Source organism: Haliotis asinina, chromosome 5 (genome assembly GCF_037392515.1).
Source record: "Haliotis asinina isolate JCU_RB_2024 chromosome 5, JCU_Hal_asi_v2, whole genome shotgun sequence".
NCBI lineage: Eukaryota > Metazoa > Mollusca > Gastropoda > Lepetellida > Haliotidae > Haliotis > Haliotis asinina.
Window position 1 is genome coordinate 33,057,720 of NC_090284.1, and position 21,833 is coordinate 33,079,552.

At 38.8% G+C, this 21,833-nt stretch overlaps 1 protein-coding gene across 2 annotated transcripts in view; it reads right to left on the reverse strand.

Annotated features, from left to right (window-relative positions):
- Positions 1-8,869, reverse strand: part of LOC137283767 (nucleolin-like) — a 50,739-nt gene extending 41,870 nt beyond the window's left edge. Inside the window, exons 1-2 of one of the 2 annotated variants that reach the window (XM_067815448.1) lie at positions 8,511-8,869; positions 495-596 (exon numbers count right to left, since the gene is read on the reverse strand). In XM_067815448.1, the coding sequence (XP_067671549.1) occupies positions 495-596; positions 8,511-8,540 (132 nt within the window). In that variant the 5' untranslated portion in view covers positions 8,541-8,869. Of the gene's footprint in view, positions 1-494; positions 597-2,764; positions 2,900-8,510 lie in introns of those variants that run through there. The other variant, XM_067815449.1, reaches the window with a different exon arrangement.
- Positions 8,870-21,833: the final 12,964 nt, after the last annotated feature.

Genomic DNA, 21,833 nt, shown 5'->3' on the forward strand with positions numbered 1-21,833 from the left:
CCATCTGATCTAGTCATCCGAGAAAAATGGATGCAGTTCATTTGCTATCAACAGACATCACAACATGTCACCCCTGCTTGTCTGTGTTAATATGCAAGGTGACAGAGACAGACATAAATCATAAATGTATATTGTTTATGGTGTATAGCCGATCGGTGTATAGCAAGCAGACAGACAGGCAAGCAGACACATAGGTAATGAGTTCAGTCTGTGACTGAGGATGCTTATCACAATCAACTTGTTTTTTACAGGTTCCCATAGACCTGAATTAAAACATTTCAGGTATAAAGACCAATCTAACCTGGATCTTTACAGGTCAGAAAATCTGTAGGCCTGGAGCTATGGCAATGATGAACTTGAAACATGACATTTTGCAAGAAATACATTTACCGCTAATTACGTGTGTTAAAGCTAAAACTTTTGTTTTTAAGGTATAACCAGGATATTCTTTTAAGGAATTATCTGCACTCATTAAAACTCAACTGCTTACATACCTCCTCACTTTCCTCATGGGAGCTGTTAGAATCTTCATCTGATGCTGGTGTTGGAGGTGTGACCTTTTTGCCTTTGCCTGGCTTCACCTTTGTTGCAGTTCCCTGAGTACATGAAGGGTTACTTAAATGAGATACAATGGATATACTTGTCAACATATGTCTTGGATCACTTGGAGCAAATGGGCACTGAGGGAAATCTCTTCCTTATTCTGAACAAGAGTCATCAGGTGATGACATATCCCCGGCCCCCAAATATTTGAAAAGACAATCATATGACAGATACTTGATCGTTTCCATGGAAATCACATAAATGGCATATATCTGTAAACAGCAAAAGGCACCACACTTCAAGATCTGTCTCAAATATCTGCCAAGATCTGCTGAAAGATATGAAATGGTTTTCAAGTTGCTCCAGAAACAAAACACATCTCTCACTTTTCAGATTGAGGAACAAACATTTCCATGGAAAACGAGAAAGGAACAAACATTTCCATGGAAAACGAGAAAATAATAAATCACAATCATCATCAGACGATGGCATATTCCCACCTGGTCCCCACATATTTGAAAGGACAAATCATTTGATAGTTACTGGATGTTTTTTTGAGTTGTTTCCATGGAAATCATGAAATCATGAAAAATATAAATGACACATATCTGTAAAAAGCAAAAGGCAATACTTCAAGATCTGTCTCATAGTATGCTGAAGGATAAGAAATGGTTGTGCTCAAGTAATGAAGCCCATCCCTTCATTTTGAGACTAAGTCCGAATTGTTTCCATGGACACTGGCAAAATGATAAATCATAAAAATCTGCAAATAGCAAAAGGCACTTCAAGGTCTGCCTCACATATTTGCCAAGTTCTGTTTAAAGATATTCAGAAATTTTTTGAGTTCTGATCCGGAAGCTCATGCAACCATTTTGAGACTAAGTCAGAATTGCTTCCATTGAAAATGGGGAAATGATAAATCTGGGAATGAAGCCCATCCCTCCATTTCGAGATTTCCATGGAAATCAAGAAAATAATAAATCACAAAAACTTTTAAACAAGAGTCATCAGAAGATGACATATACCCCCAGCGCCCAAATGTTTGAATGGACAAATCAACTGAGAGTTACTCATTGAATTTTTTGAGTTTGAATTGTTTCCATGGAATTCATGAAAATTATAAATGCCATATATCTGTAACCAGCAAAGTCACAATTTCAATATGTCTCATATATCTGCCAAGATATGAAATGGTTTTCGAGTTGTGCTCTGGGAATGAAGCCCACCCCTGCATTTTGAAACTAAGTCCCAAACGTTTCCATGGGAACCAAGAAAATAATACATCACAAAAAACTTTAAAAACAAACATGCACCACTTTGGGGTCTGCAACACATTTCTTACAAGTTTTACCAACATATTAAGAAGTTTTTGAGTTCTGCTCCGGATACCAAACACACCTCTCACTTTTGAGAGTAAGTCAAAAACGTTTCCATGGAAACCAAGAAAATAAAAATCACTAAAACCTGTAAATAGCAAAAGGCACCTCTTTGAGGTCTGCCACACATATCTACCAAGACTTGCAGAAAAATATTGAATGGTTTTTGAGATCTTCTCTGGATACGAAGCCTGCCGCACCATTAGACTAACACCAAACTATTCCATGGAAAAACAAAAAAATTAAAAATGCCAAAACTCTGTAAATAGGAAAAGGCACAACTACAGGTTGAGATTATTACATCTATCAAGTTTGGTCTAAAAATACTGAACGGTTTCGGAGTTATGCTCCGGAAACAAAAAGACTACAGACAGAGAGGTGGACGAGGCGTCGACTATATCCCCCGGCAATATATGCATGGGGGATAAAAACCTGTAAATGGCAAAACGCACCACTTTAGGTTCTTATTGGTACATCTACCAAGTTTTGGAGAAAAATATAGAACGGTTTTTGAGTTATGATCCGGAAACAAAATGATTACAGACGGATGGACAGACGGAGGGACACACAAACAGATGAGGAATCGACCATATCTCCCCGCATTACATGCCAGGGGGATAATAATGGTAGGTGTGAATTTTTTTTTTATTTACGCCGTCATACTTTGAAAAGACATTGATGAGTAGCCGTCAGTCTGGCCTGTACACCTTATCCTTGCCCACTTTTCATAATGTCATTTTAAATCTTGAAAGATAATTTACATGACAACACTTATATCACACATATTTTGAAGATATTCTACAACTTGCACGCCACAATAGGCAAACTTTACTGCAGTAATTTACCTTTCACAAAGCTCCTAAAGTCTCCAGCTATGCTTGTCCTGATTCACAACACTTCATTTGCTTCCACCATCAAGGGGTCTGTACACACTCACGATCCCCATCGACAGGGGATCTAAGATCTGAACAATCCACATCCCCATCGACAGGGGATCTAGGCTCTAAAAATTCCACAACCCCATCGACAGGGGATCTGAGATCTGAACAATACACATCTCCATATCCCCATCGACAGGGGATCTAAGTTCTGTACACGCAAATCCCCATCGACAGGGGATCTTAACTCTGAACAATCCATTGCTCTACTAACAGGGGATCTAAGCTCTAAACAATCCCCATCCCCATCGACAGGGGATCTATGATGTACATCCCCATCGACAGGGGATCTACGAAGTACATCCCCATCGACAGGGGATCTACGAAGTACATCCCCATTGACAGGGGATCTAAGATCTGAACAAACAACATCCCAACTGGCACTGTGGTCATAGATGCCAGTGGTCATAGATGTAAAACAAGAGTCATCAGAAGATGGCATATCCCCCCGGCCCCCACATATTTGAAAGGACGAAGTTGGAACCGTTTTCCATGGAAGTCATCAAAAATATAAATGTCATATATCTGTAAACAGCAAAAGGCACCACTTCAAGATCTGTCTCATATATCTGTCAAGATCTGTTGACAGATATCAAAAGGTTTTTGAGTTGTGCTCCGGAAACGAAGCCCATCGAAGCCCATCCCTCAGTTTTTGAAACTTAGTCAGAAATGTTTCCATGGAAACCGAGAAAATAATAAATCACAAAAACCTGTACATAGCAAAAGGCACCACTTTGGGGTCTGCCATAGATATCTACCAAGTTTTACAGACAGATATTAAGAAGTTTTTTGAGTTCTACTCCGGAAACAAAAAGTCCAAAACGTTTTTATGGAAACCAATAAAATAAGAAATCTCAACAAGAGTCATCAGAAGATGACATATCCCCCTCCGGCCCCCACATATTTGAAAGGACAAATCATCTGACAGTTACTTGATGTTTTCTTGATTAAGTTTGAATCGTTTCCATGTAAGTCATGAAAAATATAAATGCCATATATCTGTAATCAGAAAAAGTCACCATTTCAAGATCTGTCTCATATCTGCCAAGATCATTTGACAGATATGAAATGGTTTTCGAGTTGTACTCCAGAAATGAAGTCCGCAACGTGTTCAATGAACCAAGAAAATAATAAATCACTAAAACCTGTATATAGCAAAAGGCACTACCAACTTTTGCAGAAAAATATTGAACGGTTTTTGAGTTATGATCCGGAAACGAAGCCCATCCCACCATTGGACTAACACCAAAATGTTCCATGGAAAAACTGTAAATAGCAAAAGGCACAACCATAGGTTTTAGTTTATTATATCTACCAATTTTGGACTCAAAATATTGAATGGTTTTTGAGTAATGCTCCGGAAACAAAATGATTATGGATGGACGGACAAAGCGTCAACTATATCCCGCTACATTACAAGCTGGGGGGGGATAATAATGATGCAAAAGTAGTCAAAATACATCTACATTTGTCACCCGACAACTCAACCTTGTTGGATCATAAGTCTGGCCCTTTAGCCCAGCTCGCCCAGAACCATTTTCTTCAGTTAGTCATCAATCTACCCCACAAAGCATTACCACCAAAGTCAAACTTCTTGCCATGGAAATACAAAAATATTTTATTTAGAAACCCCAAACTACCAAAACAGAGTACACTACCTGATCAATCTATGTGCCAATTTTGGTGAAGGAATAAAGAACAGTTTCAAAGATCTGCTCCAAAGACAAATGTGCACTGACGCATGCTCTGATGGATTCCATTTTAATAATCCTTGCATGCATCACTTGCTGTGCTTTTACAAGTCGCCTCACCCGTTCAAGTCGCACAAACTTATCACTGCACATACTATAGGCTTAGCACAGCACAGGTGTTGAAACCACTTTTAACTCCAGCGCTAGGAAGAAATTAGTGAATCATTTGAACTCTGATTTCACCAGAATTTGAGTTGAATTTGCATTTCTTATGATTTGTTAAGTCCATACCAAAAGGTATCAGAATCTGCAAAGTTGTGTTGCATGGGAACTTTAAAGAATATGAGAGACCTGCAATAATTTACTGGGTGAAAGATACGGTCATCAGAGCGAGTGAGTTTAGTTTTACGACGCACTCAGCAATATTTTAGCTATAAGGCAAGGGGTTGTAAAAATCAAGTCGGCACTAGACAATCCAGTGACCAAAAACATGAGATTCGATCTGCGCAACTGGGAACCAATGACACGTGTCAACCAAGTCAGCAAGCGGGACCACCTCGCCTCTTACGACAAGCATAGTCGCCTTTTATGGCAAGCATGGGTTGCTGAAGCACTATTCTAACCAAGGACCTTCACGGGTCTATGGTCATAAGAAACATATACCCAAAGTTTCACTTACAAATTATGCATAATTACATCTCAATCCCGAAAACAGTTTCTGTTATCTGAGCTATGGCCATTATGCACATTCTGAGCTACAGTAATACAAATCGTGTTGTTTCTGTCGTCTTTGTAAATGGTACAATGGTTTATTCTGCTGAACCTGGATGCACGGAATCATAGGAAAATGTAAAGATCCACCACTTCATCCATTTTCCAAGTTAAAAGAGAGGTTTAGCCAAGAAAATGTTTTTGATCAGTGCATGTGTGTGTGTATGAACTGTAATACCATCATTCACTTAATTCATATGTTTAAACAATCTGTTTTTTGTACAAGCAGGTAAATGAGGCGACATTGACATGCAAGGGTCAAGGAGCAGATGGGGTCAGTGTGTGTGCGTGTGTGTGTGTGTGTGTGTAAAAGAGAGAGTGAGTGAATGAGAGAGAGAGAGAGAGATGATTATTTATGTATTTTATTTGTTTAAGCAGTCTGACTGTTGAAGGAATGGAGGGATGTTACGCAATAAGGTATTATGTTCAGATCCACAACTGCATGTGCTTGAGGGCTGTTTGTGCAACTGTATGATGGTTGTTACACTATTTCACAGAATGTGTGTTGACTAGAGGTGTGCCATTTTAAATCATCATGGTTTTTGTTCTTATGTCTCATAGGCCTCAAGAGGAAGGACTCTTTACCAGGGTGTGATGAACAATTTTCTTCTTCAGAATGAGAATCAAATCAACTTTACCCATCAAGCATAAAACTTGCTTATTGCTTCTAATGTTACTATAAACAAATATATCATAAGCTGTGTATTTTACAAAACAATTTGGTACAACAAAACATATTTTGATGAACATAATTTGAATAAACTTGTACCTATTGCATGGATTGTAAGATGTGAAAAGGTGCCAACAGGTAAAAACTTAGGATGAACAAAACTGCTCTTAGACATAGGGCTCCTGACAATTTTTTAACATGAAGAGTATGTATGCCTTATTTTTTCAATATAAGAGTACTGGGAAAAGTTAGAGCACTGAATGGAATTTAATGGTGTGCAAGTTATCACGTGTTTCGTTTCATATATACACAACATTGCTACTCTTGTGTAAACAGGTAAATAAACAATAAAGCAATACTTTTTCAGATAAATAAGTCCGTGAATGATACTAAGACCGTACACCATTGTTGAAGTGCGTATCTGCTACATTTTCTGATATTTTTCCTACTGTATAGTGCATATTTTTTATCCGTACATTCACCGATATGCCCTTATCTAGAGCCCTGAGACAGCAATCAGTACTTCATGGATAAAGTTTATATATCATAACTTGGCATCTTAAAGAATGACTAAACTCAATTTTCTGGTACTATTTTTACCACTGCATATGAAAGACTTCTGGTTAGTCATAAACGGAACACATTTTTTTTTAATCGTAAGTAGTATTATATCGATCCCCACCTCGCTTCTTAGAGTGAAATTGTTGTTATAAGCAATGTCATGCAAAATCCTATTGTCCATCAATATAACACATATTTTACTACCAATGAAAAGTAATTTTGATATTGCAAGTCGGTGAAAAACAGTCTTAAATGGCATTTATCCTCAGACAGGGCGCCACCATTTTTGAAAATCGTGAAGTCCATTTGAATTAATGAGATTATGGTTTGTTTTCATCAAGTTAGAAAATCGAAACTACTTTCTACTAGTAGTTAAATATGTATTTGAATCATTACCAAAAGGAGTTTGCATGACACAACCTGTAACATAACCTAAGCAAGGTCGAGGTAGAAGTGAAAATACTGCATGATAGATTTCTTCACTAGCTAAATTTACATGGTTTGTAATGTTCACTCACCAGTATGTAGACACTTGTCAATATACGTCTTTATACTTGGTATCATAATCTTAATTACTTTATAATCATTCTTGCATGCATTTTGAAACTTAATAAAAAGAAGCAATCTGCGAATGTATAACAGGAATATCATATGTAGACCTTTTAAAGTTTGCCTATATGAATTAAAATTCGCATGCACGCCCTAGTGTATGTCGTCTGCATCATTACACTTCACAACAAAAACAATGATTCTGTTGAAAGCTATGACAACTTAATAAAAACAAAATGCAAATATTAAAATTAAAGTTATAGGAGCAATGTCAGGCTATCACCTTGTTCAAGGAATGTATCCTCAATATCCACAAAAACGAGTGATATGTAATTCATCTGCAGATTTCCCAAGTGATGTGTCTTTTAACAGCCTAATATACAAAAATGTGATGTATCATTTGAGGTTTTTCACATTGGTGTATAGTCTCATTGGTCACCCAAGCTAGCACACCTGGCAACTGATTGCATCTCACTCAAAGTTAGTAAAGTTATCTCCTCCATGTCTAGATTATTTCATAAATAGTAAGCACATTTCCTTCACAGTAGCATGAAAAACATTTTATAGTAAAATCATGCCTATATTACTATGTGGTTCAAGAATTTGGTGGGGAGGAGCTAGGTATTATAGGTGCAGAGAAAAGGTACAAACTACATACTTAAAATTATTTTGAAATGTTTGCAAGTGTGCATCAAACAAGACAATAATGGGTGGGTGTGGTATATACGCGTACGTGTCTACTCAAATACATGTTACAAAGTTTTGGTTGAAAATATTAAGAATGGCCATCCTCACTTGTGTTATTTATTCCTCAAGAAAACTTGCTGAAAACGATAAACACACATGGGTTTCAGATGTCCATCACTTACTTTTCACAACTGGTTTTTCACATGTTTGGATAGAGCATAATGCAGGAAATACAAAGATTTAACAGCACTTATTCACAAAGAATCCATGGTATGTATTCCTAGGTTTGGCACCACTCACTGTATACATCTACATTTTTAAAGAATTAATTGACTTTCAAAACATTATTACAGTCTGATATATTATACCTTACAGCACTAAGTGATACACACTCCTTGACTCGTGCATTCTGTAAATTATGTATTGCCCTTGTTTAAAATTAATCTAGTGAGAAACCTCCCCTACAAAACACTGTACTAATGAAAGCATTTTTTACACATTAAAAGTGGGGCATGATTTGGACCTTTACATCGGGTTTCCGTGATAATGCATTAGCAAGCAACTACGAAGATTCGTCTAGGATCCTTCATAACACTATTAACAGATCAACCAAGGCACGACCACGTGGGTTTCCCCATGAAGTTAAAAACTCCTTGCCTATATTCAGAATATTTTGAGGAGCACTTGGAAACGTTAGCTCACGTAAAAAGCCCATAATCATTACCTTTGTTTTCTTTGTTTGTTGAGGAGCCATAGCTGCTGATGGGGTTCTTTCGAGGTTTTATGTACAAATAAACAGTTAACTGCCTTCCTGCACGCTGGTTAATGTTGCGTTCGTGTGAGCCGGAAGCGGAACTTTGGCACAAAGAACGCCGTTTACACTCGTCACCACTTGCTTCTTTCCGTAACAGTATTCGGCTTGTCCCGGAATGACACGAGTGGGTCACGAATGTTTTTTTCTGATATGTTAAGGGAACTCTGCTGAAACGGCATTAGATTTTGAGCAAAATTCAAAACGTCTCGGCTCTTGGGTTGTACTCTATAACACGGGGACTGGTCATTCCTCGAAAAGGCTCGGCTCGTAACGCGACCAGTTTAGCCATATGGCCGCAGCCCAGTTTTCACGATTGAGCCGGGTTTAGTTTCAACAGCTGAATTCATTTTCCTGAGTGTTCTGATAACTGAAATCCAACATGTAGTTACCTATTCTGTCGCTCTCATTTTAAGTCTAATAATTGTAATTGTGTCAGGATTAGTGCAGTAGATTTGTAGTTAACCTAGGAGTAGCTATAGGAACTATAGGCGTGTGGTTACTAACAGGATTCATCGACAAGAGCAGACTCCTGCTCCTCGGAAGGCTTTGCACAAATTCATGTTTTTCTACCATGAAACATATAATATGTTCGTATTTAGCGACAGTCAATGTTAATAATACAAATACTTGCACCAGTATATGTGATACCATGATTTCAACTTCCCGTAAATACAACCTTCATAATGTCACTTTGATCTTTATCAGTACTGGAACATTCACCTGCCAAACCGAATGGAGAAGAATGGTATGACGCAATATCCATGTATGAGGAAAACAGGCGGAAAAGCAGATTATTACGAAGAGAAGATCTGGTCAGATACAGGTCAACACATTCAAAACTTAACTTTCATCAGGGATACTCTACAACAGGGATAGGTCACTCGCTTGCTTTCTTTACCATTTGTATTTGTACTAATTAATGTGTGCCTCGTCATGCTCCAACGCACACGGTGACTTGGCTCGTTCCCAGTGCAACCTTAGTTGTTTTTAACCAGGGAGACTATATAGAGTATATACTTTGTAGATTATCCCCGGTTTAACAGAACTACAGCCAGTTTATTGTATCAGTCGGAATTCTACAATGAATGAATGCACGAATTATAATAGGAATTAAGAGCAAGAATTATGTGAATGAATGAAAGAAATAAAGAAAAAGAATAAAAGAAAAGTCCATATGTGAATGAATGAAAGAATAAATCATACACTGCGGCCTTCCCTCTCAAAACATGTTAAAGAAGGTAAAAGTATCGCCTGAACACGTGTTAACATCAGCTGTCCTTTTAAAAAAATCTACTTTGAAACATTTTTGTTTACATTAATAATTAATTCAGATATCTTATTGCATGTGGGGAAAGGAATGGACATTATCAAAATGTTACGTGACACAGTCACACTGCCCTCAAAAATAAAGTGTAAAACTCTCACAAAGCGTTCTAAAACACCTTTCCAGTTTTGTCAAATAATAAGATCAACAAGAAAGAAAGAAGTTGTGCAACTATAACCCTCAAGCATCTATGGCGAGTCAGATCAGAGCGGCAATTTGTCATTTTTCACACACCTCAGATACACCCTAACATTTTGTTTTTGATTATGGAACTGTCCCTATTACTTGCAAACACATTTCACCTGATAGTATATTCCCCTCATAAGAATTAAAGGTGTATGTGAAAGATGTATTTGAAGTAATAACTAGAAACATTCAAACTATGGCGTATAGTATTTCAAAGAGCAGAGCAGACCGCCGATATGTCAGATTTTTCACACATCTCAAATTCCCCCGAATCAGCCACCATATCAAATACACCCTAGCATTCTTTTTTAGATTATGAAACTATCACTATTACTTGCAAACACATTTCACCTGATAGTATGTTCCCCTCATATGAATTAAAGGTGTATGTGAAAGATGTTTTTGAGGAAGTAACTAGGAATACTAAAACAACGGCGTATAGCATTTCAATGGCGAAATGTCATTTTTTCACACACCTCAATCACATCCTAACAATTTTTTAAGTCATAAAACCGTCACTATTACTTGCGAATACCTTTCAACTAAAGGTATGTTCTCCTTCTAAAAATTAAACGAATGTGTGAAAGAAGTTTTTATCGGCACAATGTAGTCTATCTTCGCGGTGAATCGAGAATAGAAGCCAGTGAGCTATAACATACCGACTTGAAACTTTACTACAAATCTACTGTCCTAATACGGGCACTAATACCAATTATTTGACTTAAACTGAAGCGACAAAATAGTTAACCTATCTTCTACATGTTGGATTTCAGTTGTTACAACATTCAGCGAACTTAATCAGCTTTTGAAAATAAACCGGGCTCAATCTTAAGTACTACGCTGCCACCATATTGGCTACACTGGTAGACATACGTTTAGCGGCTTTTCGGGGAGTTTCTTCTCCCCCTCTATATAGGCTCCCTGGTTTCATATACTATGGAGATTAGCGCTAGCATATCCACATCTTAGATATTGCATCCAATACTCTCTATAGATACCATCTAGACCAATTACATCTCGCGAATGTTCCAAACGTGGTAGACATGCCTTTGATTATGACAGACATGTACTTTTGCACTGTGAGTACTATGTAACGGAACGAAATGAATTCTTCTCCACCCTCATTGACCAACTGGATGTTGACAGTTATGTTCAAATTGAACTTTTGGATGAAAATGAAGTGCTTGCACTATTGTATGGAGCGGTTCAAACATTACCTGGAATTGTTAAGTGGGTAAGAATTGTTAGCCAGACCACATGGGAAAATGTGTAACTATTATTTTGTAAATATGTATTTCATCTTAAGAATATGTTGGGCAATCCTCTCTTTTCTGTGCAGCAATAGCCGGCAGTTTGTGTACATATATTACTTACACAGCTTGTGACATTAGCATTCATATATCTATTCCTGTATATAATAACATTCTGTGTTTGCTCTGAATAACATCAGAGATACTGTAAATCTTCGGATATAATTTCTGGAGGAAATAGAGAAGTTCATTCATTCATTCATTCATTCATTCATTCATGGTCTCTGATTCTATTGATAAAAACGTTCACATATTCGTTTAATTGCTGGAAGGGAAACGTACCTTTAGTTGAACGGTGTATGCAAGATTCGATAAAAAACTTTCACTTATTTTGTTAATTTTTAGAAGGAAAATGAATCTTTATTTGACAGGTGTTTGCAAGTAATAGTGATAGTTTTAGAACTTTAAAAAAATGTTAGGGTGTATTTGAGGCGTGTGAAAAATGCGACATATCTCCAATCTGTTCTGATCCGCTGCTGAAACACTGCAGGGCGAAGTTTGACTGTTTTTAGAGTTGTTATAATTCTGTTAACTCGCGAGTTTGGGGAATCAGCTCGCTTGGCAGCTAGGAGGTGTAACTATACTAACCCACACATAACACGAGAACCTGAGCAAATAAACAAGGAGTTTATTATGCCACAGTCACAGGATGATCTTTACATAATTAATCACGATAATATAGGGTACAAATAATTATTAAAACATATTGACAATCAGTAATCAGTTGCCAAAAACATTATCATTATATGCTGATATATAAAGTACATAATCATCATACATCGATTTACACGACACATACTACATAAATCAAGATACATTTTCTTACACATAACATCAACCCAATTTCGTTCATACATCTTATAATACTGGCATATCCAAAACAACGTTACGCAGTACATAATGAAATACACAGTGTCGAACACACTCTATACATTATACCGGTACCATTCAACACGGGAAGATATTCACTCATAATACATTAATTGAAACAATACACGACACGCTCCACTACATCCACGAAACCACTATTATCAAATAAACAAAACATGAACAGCAATACAGGGAGCGAGTTGGGTTTTACAGCGCTTTTAATAATATTTCAGCAATAGTTTGGGACACCAAAAATGGGCTTATCACATTGTGCCCACGTGGGGAATCGAACCCGGGCCTTCAGCGTGATGAGCAAACGCTCTAACCACTATGGTACCAATGGTACCGCTCCTGAACAGCGCAATAGAGAGTAATACAGTCTAAAATATATAAACGGTCCACGTTCCACATAAACATAACGACCTTGCCAAGGATCTTAACATGTGGCTATGATAGCAAAACTGTATTGCAGAAAACATTGAATAGTCATGGTAACGATTTGCCATGGTAGAAGAAAGTAAAGGGTCTTACCTGAGTAAATAAACAAGGAGTTTATTATGCCACAGTCACAGGATGATTTGTGACCTTTTCCAGTTGTCACAGGTAATCGGGTTTACTGATAATAGTGCTGATAAGCTGTTGTATCTAAATCCTATTGCCTAATTCGATTACCGATAACGTGCCTACTGCGAAGCTCTATCTGTCAGAATTACATAAAGATTTTCATAACGTATTTGACGACAACGGCGTTGACAAGCGAAAGACACGATGCATCTGCTGACTCATACAAGATATTGGTCTTGGACCACGAGTGAAGTTCACGATAAATTGGATTAGCCTATCTCTATCTGTTGACACTGACAAGATATTGGTCTTGGACCTTCGTTATCATTGTGACCCTTGGCAGATTGAAGATGTGGAACGTGTAGCATTTCGATATTTCAATAAAATATTCTGTCATAGAATCTTTATAAAATATTCTGCATTTCCACCATGATAATAATTCTAAAAAACGTCTTCCTCATTTTATCAGGAGAATATGCCATCAGGTGAAACATGTTTGCAAGTAATAGTGATCGTTTCATAATTTTAGAAAAATTGTTAGGATGTGTTTGGGGTGTGTGAAAAATGTGACATATCGTTGATCTTATCTGATCCACCATTCAAACAATACACAGCGATGTTTGAGTGTTTCAAGTCATTTTTTTAAAAACTTCTTTCACATACACCTTAAATTTTTATGAGGGGTATATAACACCGGGTGAAAGGTGTGTGCAAGTAATGATGATAGTTTTATAATTTTAGAGGAATTGTTAGGGTGTATTTGAGATGTGTGAAAAATGTGAAATATCGCAGATGTGTTCTGGTCCGCATTTTGGCTTGAGTGTTAAAAACCTTCGCGCCCAAAACAAACACCACCAAATATTTTCCTGGTCTAAAACAAAAATTAAGCTAAATATGGTAACATTAAAAGTTGTATTGCAAAAAGCAAACATTCAGCATCAATATTTAATGGATAACAGGAAGAAACACGACGCATCTCGTGATCTAAGATCACTTGCCTGACACTGGGGTGCATAATGGGCGATCCACCGCAATGCACAATGAAAACTATGACAGACAGCTGGGGTCCACCCAAACTTCTAGCAAGGCCGTTGCAGACAATACAAGCAGTAATGGACTTCCACGTAAGACATCTGCTACATCAAAGTGTACACAAATCTGTAATGGGGAATTCCATGGTAAATCATACGCAAAAACTGTGCCGGTAAAGGTCTACCCTAGTGGACAACCTCAGGATGCAATAAAACCGTATGCAGTCTTGGATGACCAGAGCAATTCCTCACTGGCAAAATCAGAATTCTTTGATCATATGAATATAAAAGGACAAAGAGTGGCTTATACTCTCACATCATGTTCAGGCGTTGTGAAAATGTCAGGACGCAGAGCCAGTGGATTTGTGGTTGAATCTTTGGATGGGAAGTGTAGACTCAATCTGCCACCACTCACAGAGTGCAGTGAGATACCAGATACGCGAGAGGAAATCCCTACACCAGCTGTAGCTAGGCAGTATCTCCATCTGTCAGATTTGGTGGAGGAGATACCACCTGTTAATGATTCGGCGAAGATACTTCTTCTCATAGGCACAGACATGACAGAAACACATCACATGCTAGATCAACGTGTAGGGCCTGGAAGGTCCCCATGTGCTCAGAAGTTACCCTTAGGTTGGGTATTAATTGGTGAAACGTGTCTAGGTAGAGTGCATGCTCCAGACCACGTGGATGAGGTAACTGTGATGAAAACTCACTTCTTGCCTCACGGAAGGCCCGTCATTCTTAAGCCATGTCAAAATGACTTTCTGATGAAAGATGTTCTTGATGAGGTTCCAGAGGATTCCCTGTTGACAGTGACCAAGGATGATGATAAGTGAGGCTTATCACAGGAAGACCGACTGTTTCTAAGTCTCATGCACAAGGAAATGCATAGAGGCCCAGACGGTAACTGGGTCGCACCATTACCATTTAAGGACCCAAGGCCAGTTCTACCGAACAATAAGGATCAAGCTGTAAAGCGAACCAAGTCTTTGGAAAAGAGCAAGGACAAAGATCCAGTGAAGCGCCAACAGATGGTTGATTTTATGGCGAAGATACTCTCTGCGAATCATGCTGAATGGGCTCCCCCATCCACTGAAGGTGCAGAAGTTTGGTACTTACCGCTGTTTGGAGTTCACCCTCCGAAAAAAAACGGATCAGATACGAGGAGTGTTAGATTCATCTGCTGCTTACCATGTGACTTCTCTGAATAGTGTACTTTTGAAAGGACCAGACATTGCCAATAGACTAATAGGTATCTTACTGAGATTCCGAAAGGAAGCTATAGCAGTCATGGGAGATATTGAAAAGATGTTTCATTGCTTTCATGTCCCAGAGAGATACAGAGATTATCTTCGGTTCTTGTGGCATGACGAAAACGACCCATGGCAGGGAATGAACTTATGGAGTACTGTATGCGAGTCCATGTCTTTGGTAACAAGTCGTCTCCAGCAATAGCAACATATGGGCTAAGGAAGGCTGCTGCATCTTCAAGCTCAGATTTTGGATAGGATGTGAAGGAATTCGTCGACAGAAATTTCTATGTAAATGATGGGATTCCTTCTCTACCTTCTACAGGAGAAGCTATTGACATGGTTAAGTGGCCTCAAGCAGCTTTGACAACACATGGAAACATGCGTTTTCATAAGATAGCGTCAAACAGCCCAGAAGTTATGAATGCTTTTCCATCTGACGACAGAGCCAGTGATCTCAAAGACAGTGTGTTCCTATTCAACGCAGTCTGGGAATATCTTGGGACATCAAGACTGATTCATTTGTTCTCCAAGTATCTAAGCCATACACAAAACGAGGAATTCTGTCTATGGTTCATAGCATATATGACCCTATGGGCTTTCTGGCACAAGTGACCATCAGAGGTCGCTTGATTCTTCGTGATGCTGTTTCCAGTAATATTGGATGGGATGATGTCTTATCAAATGATCTTCATAAGGAGTGGAGCGAGTGGTTGCATTCACTTCGAAATTTGAAAGACTTTCGAGTGTCACGGGCATTTACGTCCTTGTCATTCAAAGGAGCAGCTGGCAGATCTCGTATGTGAAAATTTAGACATTTCACAAACGGCAGTAGTTTATCACACTGACACCAAAATCATTCTTGGATATATTCGAAATGTAACAAAGAGATTCACTGTGTACATCTCCAATAGAGTTTCCAAAATATTACGTTCTTTTTCTACAGACCAGTGGAGATATGTGAGAACCGAAATCAATCCAGCTGATGAAGGTACTAGATCAATCCCTTCTTCTCAGATGCCATACAGTACTTTGATTAAAGGACCTCAAGGACTCAGCACTGACAATGCTGAAGATGAAACTGAATCTGAAGGGAGATTTCTTACCGACTTTGAACAGTTACCAGAAATTAGAGTCCAGACAACTTGTATTAGGACACAAAGCAGAGTTCTTGGTATAAAGTGGTTTGAACGCATTTCGACATGGAGGAGTTTGGTAAATAGCATGGCTCAGTTGTTACATTTTGTCAAGTGCAAAATTAACAAGAGTCCTAGAAAGGACATCAGAGTTTCAGTTTACACTGAAGCAGATAACTTCATTGTTAAGGAAACACAGCATGACGTCTACCAAATGGAAGTAGAGCGTCTTAGAAAAAGAAACAAACTTCCCAAAACTAGTGCTTTTGCATCGTTGGACCCTTTCCTTGATGATGAAGGCTTGCTAAAAACCAACTTCTACATCTGTGCTAAGCGTCCTCTGATAATAACCAGAAAGCGTCACATTTCACAGTTGCTGATATTTCATTATCATAATGCAGTGAAGCACCAGGGAAGACAATTGACAGAAGGAGCCATACGCTCTGCAGGTTACTGGATAATTGGAATGAAGAGACTTGTGTCATCCATCATCCATCATCCATCGATGTGTCACATGTAGGAAGTTACAGCATCCCAGAAGATGCCAGATCTTCCATCTGATAGATTTGAACTTTCACCTCCATTCACATACGTTGGAGCTGATTTGTTTGGACCTTGGAACATCAGTAGCAAACGTTGGGCTGCGCTTTTCACTTGCTTGGTGTGCCGTGCTGTGCACATCGAAGTTGTTGAGGACCTTAGCACTAATGCATTTATCAATGCACTACGTCGATTCGTGGCAATCAGAGGAAATGTAAGGCAGTTCAGGTCGGATAGAGGAACCAACTTTATTCGTGCCACAGACATTCTTGGCGTCAACGTTGTAAATGTAGAGGGGCTTCTGTTGCCCATTCTAGTCTCTGATCTTTTTGCATTTTACTTACGCTTCTTTTCTTTCTTTTTTTCCCGCATGTTAATGTTTTGAGACTCTCCAAGTGAGAGATAAAAAGTGATCGGCCTGACCGCATGGTCTCATCGGGTTTCTGTTTGGGAGCCAGTTCTCCCAAACGCATGTCAAAAATGCGAAACTTATGGCTTGCATAGAGTAAGTAAAGCATTCCAATGACCATACTCATGAAAGTACAATTTACCCGTCCTAAATGAGCAATATATGTTTATTATTGTTTGGCCATCACCGTCACTTTTACTGAGTTGCGTATGCCTTTCAGTTCACAACAATTATGTAAACGAAGCAGTTTACTGTGGGAGGCTGTACGAGGCGATGACAACTGACATCCATCGTGACGTCGGTTACATTGTGACGTAATGCAAAAAGTGCACGTTATCGTCTGATAAAGTATTGTCGGCGCCTTTGATCTTTCACCGAAGCATCTTAGAATTACAGAACTTGTATTGTTTTGCAGTTTTTTTACCGCTACAAGGAATAAAGTCAACATTCCATGGGTTAACTTACTGTTATACCATCTCGGATGAGATTGACACAGTACAGACACGTAGAAACATCGCAAACAATTGGTGGTGACGTCATTCAAATCATATTGTGTCGCAAAGTCAGAATGACGTCACAAATGAGCAGCTCCAGATGCTACCATGGGAACCAGCTGAAACGGCCAGCTGATGACACTTCACCGCTGTACCCGTACACGATGTAAAGGACTGCAGACAACGGTACAAGAATCTGCTCCACAACGGTACAAGAATATGTATCGAAACGTTGCAATCACGCAAAAAAGAAGTTGTTATCCATAACAATTTGTCCTATTTGTACACCTCAATTTCTAAAATGCCACTCAAACAAGTTAAGACAGAAAAACCCTTTGGTTTGCTTTTTTGTTTACAATGTCGATAAATATCATGCGTCGGCCAATTTCCGAGTGTTATTGAGTATTTGAAGCTTTCATTTGAATATTTCATTTGAAACCTCCGGCTGACGCCGTCGGCTCCAAATGTATTCGCGGGCTTCAAATACTCAATAACACCCGGAAATTAGGCCCGAACTCGGGGTCGGTCTGAGTAGATGAGTCTTCTTGCTTCTTGATTAGGGATCAGACGGCAGTCCTTCAACAGAGCAGCTGCTAAAGTGTTCCTCGGTGGCTGATTTGGGCATTCCCGACTACGACATGTCAGTTATTCCCGAAGGTGCTCACCTGGGGACAGATCGTGAAGAGTTGGAACTTTCTTTCGTCACCAAAGTTCACTCTTCGCCAGTTTCGCTGATGCCAGTATGGCACAGTCCTGGTTCATCTCAATCTGGCACGTCGGTGTTGGCACGTGAACGTCACACCCTTGAAAGGTCGATCGTCACAGAAGACCACGAATGCGGAGTCGTCTGGTCACACGCTGTCTGGATAACTGGATGTCCAAATAATAAAATCAACATGACGTTATGGAACTATAACCTTCAATCTTTGCAAGCATAAACGTCGGATGAGAACAGATTGGCGATATGTCACATTTTTCACACACCTCAAATACACCCTAACATTTTATTTCAGATTATGAAAGTATCACTATATTACTTGCAAACACATTTCACCTGATAGTATATTCCCCTCATAAGAAATAAAGGTGTATGTGAAAGATGTTTTTGAAGAAATAACTAGAAACACTCAAACAACGGCGAGTAGTATTTCAATGGCAGATCAGATCAGATAAGCGATATGACAGATTTTTCACACACCCCGAACACACCCTAACATTCTTTATTAGATTATGAAACTATCACTGTTACTTGCACTTACTTGCAAACACATTTCACCTGAAAGTATATTCCCCTCACAAGAATTAAAAGTGTATGTGAAAGATGCTTCTGAAGAAATAACTTGAAACAGTCAAACAACGGCGTGTAGCATTTCAATGGCGGATCAGAACAGATCGGCAATATGTCATACTTTTCACACACCTCAGTTACACCCCAACAATTTTTTAAGTCATAAAACTATTACTATTACTTGCAAATACCTTTCAATTAAACGTATGTTTCCTTTCTAAAACTTAAACGAATGCGTGAAAGATTGTTTGCCTTCCCCTGTGAATCGAGAATAGGAGCCAGTGAGCTATAACATATAGCGACTTGAAACTTTACTACAAATAGGGATACTCTACACCAGGGATAGGTCACCCGCTTGCTTTCTTTACCATTTGTACTAATAAACGTGTGCCTCGTCATGTTCCAACGCAGACAGTGACTTGGCTCGTTCCGAGCGCATCAGACTTGAGCCGGTTTATTGTATCAGTCGGATTTTTACAATGAATGAATGAATGAATGAATGAATGAATTACAGTAAGAATTAAGAGCAAGAATTATGTGAATGAATGAAAGAAAGAATAAATGAAAAAGAATAAATATATATAGTCTCCCTGATTCAACCTATAAAGTTGAAAAAAGGCGATGAAAAAAGCCCGCGAAATCAGAGTTTAAACGATTTACTACATTTCCCCCAGCGTTGGGAGAAAAGTGGTTTGAACAGCTGTGCTGCGCTGCGCCCATAACGCATGCGCAGTGAAGAGCTTGAAACAGTAAGCATGCCCGGAGTATGAGGCCGTGAACAGTAGTCTAAACATGGTTGTGTACACAAACAAGTAAATAATCTCCTCGTTACATAAAAAACTTGTTGATTGTAGTGAGCAACCTCTGTCACAGAAAAAGCTCAATGTCTGGTTAATTGACACCTATATGTCTGCTTGCCTGTCTGCTAAAGACAATATACAATAGACAGCTTCAATCATTGACCACTTGCAATCTGAACAGAACACCTATCAGGCTATACGCCATAAACAGAATAAACTGATTCATGACTTGTGCACCCGAGTCCTGTCTCTGCCACATGATGTAATTAGGCATGTGCGATACTTGTACACATGACGTGTTTCTATGTCTGTGGGTTGCAAACAAATTTCATCCAGTTTTCTCGGATGACTGGATCTGACGGAAACTAGTGCAAACCCTAACCCTGCTTTGTACATGGACACATGACAGTTTCCAGCCACGCAGTAGTTCACCATCTCTACTGAGATGATTTTTGATCGGATCGAGCGCAGATTCAGAGAACATGTATTTATAAAACCCAACATCTCTATATGCATTCTCTATGGATAACAACTCCTTCTAGTGTGTATGATTTTGTTTGGCAACGGTATATAAATCCATACTGAAACGATGTATAACAAAACAAGTTGTTATCCATGAAGAATCTTACTTTCTTGTGAGTCTCCATACTTCTAAAATGACCATCAAACAGATCATCTTTCTGTACACACAATGAGCCCTCAGTGTATCAGCAAATAATCACCAAATTGGAAGCCGTAGTTACACTTGAGTGCACACCCACCCGCTCCGCTATGGACTTAAAATATTGCACTTTTGATTCTCGATTGTACTCTTATAATTTTGTTTATTTGCTTTTTCACACGCAACAATGTAAAGTGTATGTCATGAATAAGTGATAACCGACTGAACATGAATAATCATTAGTGGGCGGAGCTTATGTGACCAGGTCGTACGTCATGTGCGGCCTCTCAGCAGAGGAGTTAACAAAACTACCAGATATTGAAGGGGCAATCGCTAATGCATATGGGAACAGGTTCTGCATCCCACTAGACTTTGAGTTTCTAACTGGGCATGCGCTGTTTTACCAAGACGCCCTGGATGACAGGCTGGGACAAGGACTCGATCAACTTCAATGATTACAGCAAAGTCGTGCGTATGTCAAACGGCGATGAGGGTAGTTACAAGATCGACAACATGTCGTTGGAGTTCCACATGGTGACTAGTGTGACGAAGCCCTATAATAAGGTGTCTGTGTTTGTCACGGAAAATTCATGTCAAGATTTACTGTCGACATTTTAATTTAACTTAAATGTTTTGTCATGTAATTGAGCCCATAGTAACTAGTTTTCAGACCTTATGGTCTAACTTCTGTTAACTGGATTATTTTGGAAGGGATACAGTATTTCCTTCCATAAAACTCAGTGGAAGACTATTGTTACCATCTTTATTTAAACTATATCGTCAATATTATTTACTCCAGGACAATTAAAATTATAAGTAGCCAGCAGCGTCTGCTATCACCTGTTCAGTTACCAAATCATAAGATCAATTAATAGTTTTGCTATGGATTAAAACCTGATGCTTGAGAACCACAATTACTGAATTCCAATCATCAGTTTTAATATTTCTTGGTGAAGTCGGAGGCTGTCCCCTCCGACGTCCACCAGGCACCTATAAATTCAGGAACCATTCTAGTTGGTGGCAGTTCCCACGGTGGACTCACACCAACTAGATCCCTTGGGACGCTGGACACAGGGATATGCTTGTAAGTTCCTTGCATTCTTACCTTCAGTCTGGCGTTCCACTTGTAACTTTTAGACTATTTGTCTTGACAGGTATAGATTGGTATTGTTATTTCTTTGGGTAGATGAAATGTTTCCCACCTACTAAAACAATGGTTATGTCACAGTTTCATTATCTTCATTCTGGTTGAGGATTAATGTGTTAAAGTCCTCGAATACTAGTTCATTGTTTTTCCATATCACCTATCTGATTTTGGTGATTCGTATGTTCATGTGTATAGTCCTAATAAAAGGTACTATTGTTGC